This window comes from Micropterus dolomieu, linkage group LG09 (assembly GCF_021292245.1).
Source record: "Micropterus dolomieu isolate WLL.071019.BEF.003 ecotype Adirondacks linkage group LG09, ASM2129224v1, whole genome shotgun sequence".
In the NCBI taxonomy this organism is placed as follows: domain Eukaryota; kingdom Metazoa; phylum Chordata; class Actinopteri; order Centrarchiformes; family Centrarchidae; genus Micropterus; species Micropterus dolomieu.
Genome location: NC_060158.1, coordinates 245,437 through 259,244, shown reverse-complemented (window position 1 = coordinate 259,244; position 13,808 = coordinate 245,437). Strand labels below are relative to the sequence as shown.

At 40.2% G+C, this 13,808-nt stretch overlaps 1 protein-coding gene and 1 long non-coding RNA gene across 2 annotated transcripts; one reads left to right on the top strand and one right to left on the bottom strand.

Moving 5' to 3' along the window:
• The first annotated feature begins 9,524 nt into the window (after positions 1-9,524).
• On the top strand, positions 9,525-11,694 carry LOC123976232. The gene is made up of 2 exons (XR_006826291.1): positions 9,525-11,501; positions 11,607-11,694. It is a non-coding gene; the product is annotated as an uncharacterized LOC123976232 (long non-coding RNA).
• Positions 11,695-13,054: 1,360 nt separating this feature from the next.
• On the bottom strand, positions 13,055-13,739 carry tmem65 (transmembrane protein 65). Its single transcript, XM_046058197.1, has one exon. It carries the CDS (start codon positions 13,372-13,374, stop codon positions 13,063-13,065), a length of 312 nt encoding a protein of 103 aa, XP_045914153.1. The 5' UTR covers positions 13,375-13,739; the 3' UTR covers positions 13,055-13,062.
• Between the last annotated feature and the right edge of the window lie 69 nt (positions 13,740-13,808).

Here is a 13,808-nt window from a genome sequence, read left to right as displayed (position 1 = left end):
AAATTCACAACAGGTTTTCATCTAATGAAATATTCTGCTTCAGTCCATGTTTGCTGGCATTTGGGCCAATCTAGCTGCGTATCAGAGTTGATCTCTCTACACTGAAAACGACTGAAAATGCACTTCTAGTGGCCGTTCACGTCCACTAATAACAAGCTGTTATACTGTTACTGAACGCAACACAGGAACAGACTGGGAGTTGTTGCAAAGTAAATACGGCGACATACACAGTACAAGTGTTATTTGCACAGTACAAAATATTTTTATAAAAATACCCTGTCAAAAATGCAGCATCATGTTTCTACTTTGCATGACTTATGAGACCTTCGTTTTAGCCCGTCTAAATTCCAGAGTTTCAAAACGGCATCGGCAGCATTTTCAAACTTCTCCGTTTTAGGTTTTCGTTTTAGACGAGAGGTGCAAACGTAGCATAACAAAAACGCAGTCGTGTGGATGGGGCCTTAAGCTAATCTTTCAAAAAAAAAAAAAAAAACTGAATCACTACCGTTTGCCCTTACTGCACATTAAACGAGGCGCGCAACTGTATTAACGGAGAACTCCAGCAGGAACCCAACAGCACCATAAATTAGATTTCTAACCACAACAACAAAAAAAATGTCAGCTCTAATATTTTGTGACACTGTTGACCAGGTTACTGTCCCCGTCCTTCGCACAAGTGTCGGTCACATCGAACGTCCGCACAGGACTGTTGACATTTAATAAACCATTTTTTCAAATTGATGATTTTGTTCAAGGAATTTTTTTTTAAAGGGTGTTGATGACGTCAACATATGATGACAGACATTCAAAGATTCATTCTAAAACCTCAATAAAAACTTCAGGTGTAATAAAATGACAGTCTGTAGAGCCCTAGAAGTGTCCTATTCCCACTAATTAATTCCCTCTAGATTTGTACCATTTGTCTGAATTAATTTCAGGCGTCTATTATTGTCACTGGTGGGAAATGTTCTCTGCACAGACGCCACCTGAAAATAAAAGGCAAACCTCCAGCACTCGATCCATAGAAGAATACAATCAACTCTTCATACTTTTCACCACAGAATATCCAGTCCAGTTGTATTTTTTAAGCCAAGAGTGTGGCATGAGTTTCTGCTCCAGATTTAGCACTAGCAAAAGCCAGAGAAACATTCACCTTGACAAATGTTTTCCTGGCTTTAACAGTGCACTTTACGTCTTAAAAAGGCTGAAGCACAGTCAAACAACCACTTTCATATTTTATGGAATTGCCAGGTCATTATGCCTTATTGGCAGGGAATTCATAAACATATCAATAATATATGTGGAGTCAACATTGCTCTTAGATGTGATACTGTATACATGGGTGATAGCTCATTTAAAGGGTGGCAGATCACCGATAAGTAACTGATCCAGATTCTTCTGGCAGCAAGCAAAGTTGGTTATGAGGAAGTGGCTAAAAACAGAACCACCCGCCACTGATGAATGGATAGAAATAATACACAAAATATATATAGTGTAAAAGGTTGTCATTTTCCCCTCAAAGTCCAAAAAGAAAATGCTTTTTCTTTGGACGAGTGGACGGAGTACATTAAAAATATAGTGTCAGACTTGCTGATTTGATAATATAAAACGAGCGAGAACATATTGTGATCAACATTAATTTTATTGCAGCCAACAGCTCGCTCTTAACTCATTTTTTCATTCCCTTCCTCCTGTAATATCTAAGGTGAAAGCTTCCATGTCCAACTGTAAATAATTAAAACTAATAATATAAAAGAAAACCTGGAAAAGCCAGGCTGTAAAATCAAACACACTGCGAAATGTTTTTTATAAAAGTGTGCAGTGTTACATGAATATACTTGCAGTGATAGTGATTTATAAAAGGAGGAGTGTGAAATTAATGCTTTTCCCAAAAAAAGAAAAAAAATTCACACAGCTAAATTTTAACCCACCTGCAGCCTTAACTTTATTCGTGGGTCTCACACGTTCAGTGGTTAATAGTAGGCTATAGTTAAGTATGTAGATGCGAGTACAATCCATCCAAGCTGCACCACAAACAGAGGATTCATTATTAACAGCAGGTCTGTATTTACCTGAAAGTCACCTCATAATGTCCTGCCCTTTGCTTCATTAGTGACTAAATGAGTTAATCTTACCCCAACAGTGTCCACTGGTTGACAATAATGCAAGATGTTGAGCCACAATATCTCATGTGAATTAAGAATATTTAAAATTGTCTCATTATAATTTGGCACACAGCATTTCACTTTATACAATGGGCAGATGGTGCCTCAGTTTTTCAGACGCACTGAACCGGGATTCAGGAAGTGGCTCTTTTATCTATCGGCCTATCCATAAAGTATATAAAAACAACAGTACCAGGGGGCTGGGTTGCATTTTTGATCTGGGTTGCATTTTTGATCTGGTTCCCAGTCTCTCATCAAACCGCTTTCCCTCCTGGGTCTTTTTTATTAGCAAAGAGCGATGCAGATGGCAGGTTGTTCCATTTTTAGCTGGCGCTTTCCATCAGAGCTGTTAAAGATGACAAACATATCCCACGGCAGGTTTTTCAGCTGTAGCTAACTGAGGTTAATTATAAAAGGCAAAAATAACAATTCTAGCTGTTTCCTGTATAATACACTTTCTTACATAACTGGGGTATCACTATACAACCACAAGTAGACTGTGTGTCTCCAACAAGACTCCTCTTTAATGAAACTAGCAGACTGCGTCATTTCGGTTTCATTTAAACACTTCCAAGAAGTAACTTGCGAAAATTCAATTGTCAGCTTAAGCAAGTGACACCTTTTAGTTCAATGGGTAAGTTACATATTTAATCAACATCTCCCGTTGCTTAGCTCGTTTTCAGGTTGCAGGTGGTCAACATTAATTAGGCTGCAACTCAAAGCTTTCTGTCTTTTCAGCCAACAGAGAAGTGATAACCGATCGTTTCTTCTAAAGTTGCAAATGTTAAAAGCTCACAAGCTAAATCTTCAGTTTTGGATTCAATACATTGTTACTAAACCCCGACTTTATACAGTAAAGACCTTCTAAGCTTTGGCTAAAATCAATATCCCAAATATCAAGAGCCTTTTTCTGAAAGAAGCACAGATCCATGTTCAGAGACACTCACAGCTGATGTCCAATAATAGCCCAACACAGAGCTGTCCTCACACTTTCTACTGCTGCACACAAATCCTGCAGAAACATATGCCGCCGTCTGTGCGGAGGAAACTACTTGAGCTGCAGACTGGAGGATCTAAGACTTATTTTTCGAAGTGATTGCTTTTAATTTCAGAATCCAATATTGATGTTTCAGTCTAGTGATCACAGATAATCAAGACAAACAGCCTGCACTAGGTCATTGATCTACATGATTGGGGGGGTAATGTCTCTCAGCCAACCTCACTTTGCAGCAACTTAGAAAGGTAAATTACAAAGTGTCTGGTAAGCTACCATTTTGGGGAGAATATTTTAATGTTAACAGCAAAATGGAAACCAATGAACAGTCTTAAAAAAATAAAATAAAACACACACACTTAGTTTACGCTAGTGTGTAAGTTTTAGTGACATCTAGTGGTGAGGGTTGCGAATTGCACCCCCCCCCCCCTTTCCAAGCGAGCAGTACAGCTACGGTGCCTGAGACAGGACAAAGAAGTCATCTATGAGATAAAAGAGATTCCCAGTCAAGAAATGAGGTTTCTTTTAGATATATTAAGAAACAATACAAATGATGTAAAACCAAATGTTTTTTTGAATATTATTGTTCCTTTTTCATTAACAAACAACAGCCACATGAAGAAATGAAGAGTTACATGATGCCTTATACTCCTGTAATCCATTATTTTACATCTTGGGAGGGTTGGCTCATCTGGACTAACATACCAAAGTAAATGAAGAAATTCTCAAACACTATCACACCTAGTGTATCAAGTATGACCACTGACAGATACCAGGACAATGTAAGGCTCGCTGTTTCTGCACCACAGTCCATTATAAACCACATAATACATGATGTTTACAAAGGCATTGGCTGGGGAGGATCAAGGCTCCCCTCGCTTTTCTTAAGAGAGAGAGAGTAACTACATGAAATTAATCCAACATACATAAACACCACAAGCCAAAGCACAGCGCTGGAGAATAAACTAATCCAACTAACAATACATTTTTCTCTACCAGTCAGTAAAAGTTTAGCTGGCTGATGCTTCCATGCTCTAAGCTAACGTTACGGTTCAATTGCCAATTAACGTTACTGATCAGCTGATTGTCTGGCTAACGTAACCGGCAGAGCCAAACCACAGGCTGGAGAATAAGTAGGCGACATGAAATTAATATTTAAAGCTATCAAACAACATCTTTCATTTGCATCGCTAAAGTCTGACAAACAAAGTTAATTATCTGTCGAGCAGAAAACAGACAACTTCAGCACCGCTTTGAAAACATCTGTCCCACATTAACATTATAGCCTTCCATCTGGGAAAATCCACAAAATCCTTGATTTCTGCCGTCAGCTGTCTGTCCCGACTCCGTCTGGCTGTCGGCTCTCGTGCTAAATAACACGTTTGTGCTCCTTCATTTGTCCAAATGTCACTTCTCTTCTTAATTCTAATAAACCAGAAGACTAATGGGAGACTGTATATTACTATTAATATTATTATTCCCTCTTCTTGTTCTTCATTGTAGGTATCCAATGTAGTGACTTAAATAAATATTGGTGGATAAATGAAGGTACAGCCTGAGGAAACAGCGGGGTTCGGTGTGCAGATACTGTTTATAAAGATTTTCAAATTTTATGCACTCCTCTTTGCAGGACTCCCAAGTCACTCTCAAAGCAGTTAAGCTGCACAGTAAACAGTGACAACTGATCAAGGGAAAGCTTATGAGCTTCTTAATGCACAGAGAGGTTTGAATTGCCAAGTGGCATCATGAAAGCCATTTAAAATCACTTTCCATGCATCAAAAAGAACCTGGAAACTGTGATGGGAGCTCCTGCCAATAGTTCCTCATTTCTGTACATCAACACCTCAATGTTTTCCTCGTCTTGAAAGCCATATCACAGCCAAGTGACAAACATTTCTGAGCTCATTAGACCGTGTAACCTGAGGGAAATAAAAAGTAAATACTGCTGATGACTAAATGTTTTCTTCCTCAAAGAGGTTTTCTGGATTAAATATCTTGTAAAAGAACAAACAGACTTTATATTATCTTGATGTTAAATACATACATTTATTAATGCATTTGGTAAAGAAATATTGTGATTGCTTTGATTATGTCTACATCTCTGAGCCCCGGCCAATGAGCGGCTCAGCTGAATCGTGTTGACACAAAATTAAAGTGAGTGACACTGTAAAAAAATATAGCTGAGGTCAAGAAATGTTTACAGCCACCTCACTAATGGTTCAAACTATAAACCAGCACAAAATGACAATTATTGTGCCAACATTCACCATCATGTTCTGAGCAGTCACATTACAAACAAACAAGTAATACTTGCGTTTTGGAACACTCCAGTCCAGCACGGCATGATGGGAAATGTGGGTCGTCGCTATAACCTACATTACAAACTGGAGCAACATAAAAGCAGCAAAACTCTCTGGTTGGCCGGGTTACAAAATGTAGATAACTATATTCATTGCCCTTTATTGGACATCAATCTGGTGTTTACACGCTTATTGTCAAATAAGTAGGCTGTGTGTGAATAAATGCTTCAGGTAGCGATTGATGACATGTGAGCCTAGATGAGCCGGCGCAGACAGACAGCCTCATAGATTAAAATTAAAGTGCATCCGCTCTATTTCACAGAAAGCAAGTCCAAAGTTAACAACCGAGCCACCGGTACAGGTATGTGGACGACACTTGGGTCAAAATAAAAACCCAGGAAGTGCAAGCCGTCACAGAACATATCAACTCCGTGGACAGTAACATCAAGTTCACACGAGAAGATGTCCACAGCAACAGAGTTTGGCGTTCCTGGACTGTCACGTTGAAGATGACAGGAGCCTGCAAAATAGGGTTTACAGACACACACACACACACACAGACACAATACTTACTTTTTCATTCCCACCACCCACAGGAACACAAGCTAGGAGTCATCAGAACCCTGCACCACAGAGCAGACCACATACCAACAAGTGCAGAAGCCAGACAGAAGGAACAGAACCACCTGAAGGGGGCACTTATAGCCTGTGGAGACCCTAAATGGACCTTTGTGAAAACAGCCACAAGATCCAAGAAGACCAAAACTACAGGGGAGGAAAAGAAGGTGAAACGCAACAACATTGTGATTCCATACGTGTCTGGAGTATCAGAGAAACTCAAGAGGATTTTCAACAAACACAACATCCCTGTGTTTTTTAAACCCAAGAACACACTAAGACAGATGCTGGTACACCCCAAAGACCGCACACCCAAACACAAGAAAAGCAATCTAGTGTATGCGGTTTGAAAGACGTTTACACCCGGGTTGAGAAGCCGTCGCTGAACAGAGGAGGGGGTCTACGCCACCACTTATGCCCAACTTACAATGCGGTCCTTTCATCATTTCCCAGGAAACTCAACAAGCATTTCCACTTAGCCTCAGGTGAAGATACCAAAGATGGTCATTCAGACTTTCGTTACCGCAGCCAGGAGCACTAACGAACCAGCGTTATCGACGATCCTGGCTAACGATCCCACAGAGGTTAAATAGCCGAGTTTCCCTACCAGCCGGTCAGAACTGAAGAAGTCTCTTTGATGAACGACGAAACGTCTTCTAGTTTTTCTTCTACAAAGCCTAACAGGGCTTGGGAGAAAGAAACAAGGCAATATGCTGGGCACATTTATTATAATGTGACAGAGAAAGAAAACTGAATTCATAGCTTCATCAGAAGGGAAAGCTGGTAAGAATACAACAAACATGAAACAGAGGTAGGATAACCAACTGGTAAGGCGGTGAAAATGGGTAAGTTACATAATAACGGTTAATAAGTAGTTATTACCTTACATATAATCTGCCACGATGACTACTTTATACATCTAGTTTATCACCTGCACTCTGTTAATTCTATCCAAAGCTACAGAAATGATTCCCAAGCACACGTCTGGCTCTATGATACAGTGACGTAGAGGAAACGCTGCCCTTGAATTAATCTAACAATACATCACTGTCTACAACAAGGACCTGCAACTGGGTGTTAGATACTTGTTCAGCTCACCCTGTGGTTTAATCATTTCTGACACGCCGACTGTAACTAGAGACACTACAGTTTAAATCGCTCATTAATTAATCACTCACTCCTCCACTGATAAGCACAGCATTAGCTTTGTGGCTAATTTAGCAACAGGCTATACTGAAATAGTAACAGCTTTCTTAAGACTAAAATGACCCAGACTTTCAGTTAACTAAAACTTGACTAAATACAAACAACAAAACAAAACAGGATGACGTTGAGTAACACTGTGCCTGCGCCTTCCTCAGACAGGCTGAAATAGCAACTGTCGCCGGAGGAGCGGATTTTAACAGTTGAATGTTTGTGTTAAACTAAAGCAGGTTTAAAAAGTGTGACAATAGAGCATTACACATGTGACAGTCCATCTGTTACTTCCATCAGATACAAGCAAATGGTCTTTCCAAGAAAAAAGAAAAGAAAAGACAAATAGGATGACTGAACGGTCAGAAACACATTTGTTTCTCAGGTGGTTTCTAGAACTGGAGCTCTAGGTCTGTCTTAACACTTGTCACCACAGGATGACAGCATCAATAGCCAATTCAATTATATGAAAACCAAGCCGACCTCTGGAGCATCATTAGTGAGCATTAGTGAGAACAGTGTATTAGCAGTGTGACACTTCAGACAAATTACTGTGGAAAATAAACCACTCAATACTCCTGACTTAGAGGACGTCTGAGAACTTACTGAGAATGTAGACCGTGGACTGCTAATGATGCAAACTCAGTGTAATTGGGCATTGTTGTTGTTTAAACCAAGCGGGAAGCTTCCGGTCAGAGAACTGAGTTGAAAGCAGAAGTCCCCTAAACCTTCATTCTGTCGTAAGGCCAGCAGGGGGCGACTCTTCTGGAACCGGACTTCTTTTGGCAACCAGAAAACACTTTCATAATGAGTTTATGGTCTCAATCGCTAGTTTCAGGTCTTCTTCAATACAACATGATGGTCATTTAGTAAATTATGGTACCATTTAGAGGAAAAAAAGACCATTAAGCAAAGTATTCTTCAGGGTGGGGATTATCTGTGATTGACAAGTCGTGACCATGGGACCTGTCAATCAGGCTAGAGTGACTCGTACCCTCTGCACTGTGTAAATTTAACCAGCGCCGTTGAAAAAGCTTATTAGGAGTTGGCGGTTCACTTTCTCTGGTGAGTACATTTGGTTTTAAGACTGTTTGCTACACAAAGTTGTCAGCCCTGTTAAAATCACAGTTAAGAAGCACATAGCTATCCGGGGATCCGGTGAAAAAAAACAAAACAACATGGCGGCGCCCTATCGGCCAAACTCGAGGCTTCAAAACGACAATCCGCAAACCAACGGGTGACGTCCAATTCTTCTATCCAGTTTATGGTTTAAACCAACCTCTTCTCAGGTATATTCTGTTTCACTTCCTCCTGGATCTGAATTAGAAATCATCCAATGCAAGGGAATCTCAGGCTTTAGGAAAGTGTTTAGACATCTCTTCAGTGGAGAAATGTGAAAACACCTCTTTAGTGACAAACTCTGCAACATACAAGTCACTAAAGTCAACGTCTGACATTTGAGGAACATAAGATGCTTTTAACAGCTCCCTGGTGGACGGATAATGCTACTGAGTTACTAATTTCAAAATGGAACGGGCATTAATGTTGTTTGACAAGTCGAATATCTGCTGTGACAAAAGCTCTTTACTACATGTAATCTCAGTTTTAATGTGACCTCATATTTTCTCTACTTTTAAAACATCCACAATGAGCCTCTCCATTTAAATGTCTGAAATGTAGATGCAATGTTTAAATGAGCCTGCATCTCAGCTCAGCGACTCACTGGGCTGAACAGTAAATGCTTCTTATACTCTCACCGTTCTTCAGTGACATTTAGGTCATTAGTAGTAAAAGTAAAAGGGGGAAGACAGTTGCTTATTAGTGAGGACTTTCAGAGCCAATCTCGTTCCTACACTGGGCCGTCTAATTAATGTCCTGCACAGTGCTGCAGAAAGAGAGGTGCTGCTTTGGTCACAGATTCTGCATTGTCCCACTTAAAAATACACCTTACCAAATACTGCAGGCTCAAACATATCTTAACTAGTTTTGACTGTTTAAATCCACAGAAGAAAGCAATTTAATGAAATCAGAGATGGCAGCGACATGCGATGCACTGAGTTGGAGAGCGTCTGCCTCGACTTGTTTATTGTTGTTCTGATTCATGTCACAAAGTCTTAGAGCACTAGTGAACATGAGAAGCTTCTCATTAGCTAATGTTGTAGAAAACATTGTGCAGCATTAAGCCCAGCTTGAAGGCGAGAGATATACAGACAATGCATATGAAACATGCCCAGTGGTGTGTTTAATTTTGTTGTTTGTTTTGTTTAATTGGAGCTTTTAACATTTTATGGCTCATTAGTTGTCTTAGTCAAATTACCATCACACAACTCTACTATCAACTATCATGCAGGTGAGTTTCCACCATCAGCTGTTTTTTTATGCACATTTTGAAGTATCGCATTAGAAAAGGTTGATGGAAACGGCAAAATTTTTTAAAACAAATCCTTAATATCCCTTAAAAAGTTTTTACTCTCTCTAGAGGTGGTTTTTGCCTTTGTTGATAAAAGTGTTAATGCGCTAAATGGGAGACAAACACTTTTGCCAAATAAATTCTGACGTAGCAAACTTGTAACTCACGTCTGATCAGCTGTTTCCCTGTCGGCGTCTTGCGAGATAGTCCTATAATACGCGGACACATGGCTGGTTTGCCTGCTTGAAACACATTTCTGAACACATTTTTCTAAGCTCAATGTTGGCGGCTCAGGCCATCATCATCTTGGCAGTGGCTAGTCGCGCATCACTCCTGGCTAATCCAAAAATGGGTAAAGAGGTGGAGCGTGGGTGAAGCTGAGGCAGGCTGAATAAAGCACGGTTGCTGCAGTTAGCCCTGTTACTAGAAACAGCCATTCCCTTAATTATGCATAACTTTAAGGCTTATATAATTTCAATGGGTGACTAATATAAATTAGCTAGAGGGAACAAAAGCATTTTTTGTACCATAAACATTTTTATTTATGCTGGAAAGATGGGCATTTTAACATGAGCATTGACTTGGTTTTTGGAGCCAGTCTCAAGTGGGTTCGATGAACCGCAGTTTTCTGCCCCACAGGTTGCCACAACAGACTGTTTACTTTGCTGATTCAAGTAGGCGAGTAAACACTAAAATAAGGTGAAGAATGAAGTATAATTAAAATGGTTAAACAAGAAAAAACCTCGAAAACTACAAATATACATCGCTAACCCAGACCCCAGCCGCCGCCACCGCCTATCTGTGGGGAAACACTGCAGAATTATTATAATTATCCATCTGCCTCTTTTGTGTTACTTTTAGCTGTACTTGAGGGGACCAAAATTTTCAAAGCTTCAAATCACAGTTTATATTAATGTCATGAAAGTCTGTGAAAATAATGAAGATAATAAGTTAAAAGATGGTGCATTTGTATAATACAGAGGAAATTGGTGGCTTCAAACTCTCTTAAGAGCTCAAAGCTTTCTGCTGCCAGGCTGACATCAACAGTTTTTATGGGATAAAAAAAGAAAGAAAAAAAACAACAACATGAAAACATTTTTGTGACCTTTAAAACTTTCCGGGGCTCAAAAAATCTGGACGCTCACTGGGATTATTACCCATCATTTCGCACAGCAACTCAACAGCACTGCTGGAGAGGGAGAGAGGAAGAGAATAAAATGTCTTACTTAAAGCCCTCAAGGCCATAAAATGATAAGCCCAAACTTTAGTTTGGTTTAAGATACTTGTATCTTTGCAATATGCATTTTTAATTAACTACTCAGGTTTCCATACTTTTCGAAGCCTTCCAAACCCAATCTCTAAGGATTCAAAGCTGGGTCTTGGGTAGATTAAATTATTTTAATTATAAACGTGTAATTGTGTTTGAAACTAGAGGCGAGAAAAACTTGCAAATACATTCCTAAATCCATTTTAGTGCATTACAAGCTTAATTAAATGCTCTTGCATAGTAGGCGGACAGATTAGCAGCCAGAAAAGGGTAATAATTTCCTGAAAATCATCTTACAAATCATCTTACATATCATCTTACATAATACCCCAAAAAGTAGTTTGAGTGCACGGCGCTAATGAGAACAGTGTGTTACACAACAAAGCGATGAGGAGCCAGGCTGAAGGCACAACTCTTTGAAATCTTAGCACTGTGTCAGCATTTTATCATTCCAGCATTACCCGACTGACCAGGAGGGGGGGAAACAGTGGGATACTGCAGAGAGGAGGACAGTAAACGCAGCCTGAGACACTCATGTGCTGCAGTTTGTGAGGTGAAAGTCAGAATTACACGTCTGTAGTCTCCCGAAACACTCTTTAATTTACATCCAAGCCTAAAGTGATTCATTTATAAATCATTATTTTTCCTTAATTTCCAGGCATTTTGAAGGAATTGGAGAGTCCTCAAGACACAAAGGTTGTGCTGAATGATAAATATGAACAAATAAAAATCATATTGTTTTGACAGATGCTGCGACATGAGTCACAATTTGAGGTACTGGTAATATTAGCATTTTTAAAAAATATATAAACTGACGATTTTTTTGTTCCCTTACATCTGGAGAATATGATTTCGTAGGCAGTAGCGCCACAATGCTTCATTTATAATAGTATGTTGTGACACATTTTACCTTTAATCACGTGGTGACATTGCAACATCAATAATATTTTAATTAAGTTGTTCAGCCGTACTCGGAGAACATGATTCAGATCTTTCTAGTCCTGATTCATCAGCTGATTTTACTATTTCAGTCCAAAGATGAGTCACTCTGGTTTTGGTTTGGTTCACACTGACACAATTTTTCCCTCTTTCAAGCCAACAGAAAATATCCTCTGGTGACTCAATAGAGGAAATACACACACACAAAGGCAGAGACAGTGCAGGTTTACAAGGAGGTGTTAATGTCCCTACATCGATTATTTTAATTAAAGGGGGAATCAGTAAGACTTTATAGGCACATTTAACCCTGATATACTGGGGCTTTGTAAAGTGCTGATAGTTTTAAACTTCCAGACAATCGGTGCAGCATGTCATAAAAAGAACTGTGAAAATAAGCAATACCAAGCTGGATTGGTCATTATATTGTATTATGGTGAAGTTCCCCATTATAACTAGTTTCAGTCTTGGAGATTCAGTTCCCTTTAACATCCCAGTGAGAATTCTGATATATCTGACTTGGTGCTGCAGCTGCTAATCAGCTGTGAGTAATGCAGATGCTCTGGCACGACTCCTTGTTGAGGATGAGTTGTTTAGTTTTTTAACTCGAAAAAAAATAAACCCATAAAAGGTGAAACAGTATCTGTGACTACAGCCAAAATCTCGCTTTCATCGTTTGACAGCTGTGTTGTCAGAGACCTTTTCATTTGGATGCAGCCTTGACAAGCCATTTGAAATAAACATCCTTATGGATCTTGTTGGTTTTTTTTGCCATGCAGTAAGTAGATGTACAAATAAACTTAAGTTTGTGCCTCAGGTTTTGGAGAGCAAGCTAATTCTAATTTGACTGTCCAGGTGTCAGTGTTACTTCACTTCTTATTTTCAGCTTCAAGTCTTTACCCTGGAGTGAATTACCTAACAGGTTAGAAGGAGACAACCCTTTGCTCTTTCAGTTTCTACAGCTGGCACCTGTGTGGCCTACCACCATGTGCCCCTGAGGGCCAACAGTGTCTGCAGGGTTTCACTTAAACAAAGACAGTGAGTAAGCAGTCCTTCAAGCAGAGAGGATGACCCATCAGTGACATCAAGTCAAAACAATAGTTTATACATTTACCACGTGATACATATATAAATATAGGCAATATCGGGCAATATCGGTGCACCGTTCGTACCTGTCATTAAATCTCAGCTGTCACCTTTGACCTGCTCTCTTTCTTACCTTGAGCGATGGCTATGGACTCGAAACTCTGCAGCTCCTTCAGTAAACACGTCCTCTCGTTCGGGTGGAGGCGGTAAATAAACTCTTTGGCTCTCTTGGGGGAGTTGAGCGGCTCCTTCGGCTCGTTTCTCCCATGTGTTCCCAGGCAGCGGCTGGGTGTGGGTCGCCCTATCCCCGGCAGCCTCGGCGCTACCACCGCCTGCCTCGCAGGAACCGACGGCAACTTCTGTACAACCCGTCGGAGAGCTCTCGGTCCAAAAAACGTCAGCATTGCGGCGAATTAAATAAATACTCCCAAGTCTGTCAAATGTAAAAAAAATAGAAATAAAAAAGGCTTCTTTGATCTCTGATCTCGCCGCCCCAGCAACGACTGGCGCTCGGGCAGAAGTTGTTCGGTCCTACTAGCTAGATTTCGACCTCAATGAGAAACAAACCAACGACTTTTCATGACCGTTTCCCTGAAACTCGGGTTAACTTTCAAGCCGCCGAACATTTCTTCCTTTCTTACGATCCGCTGGCTTGTCATGATCTTTTAAGACGCGGCAGGTCGGGAGTTTGTCACATGAAGTTCAAGCTAAAGCCGAGCGATAACTAACCAAGTCAGCCGGAATTACAAAGCACCTTTCCGGCGCCGGCTTTCAAAATAAAGCGCGTTGCTTCCGGTCACATCTTTTCATATTAAATCCACAGGATGTGAGTTAAGAG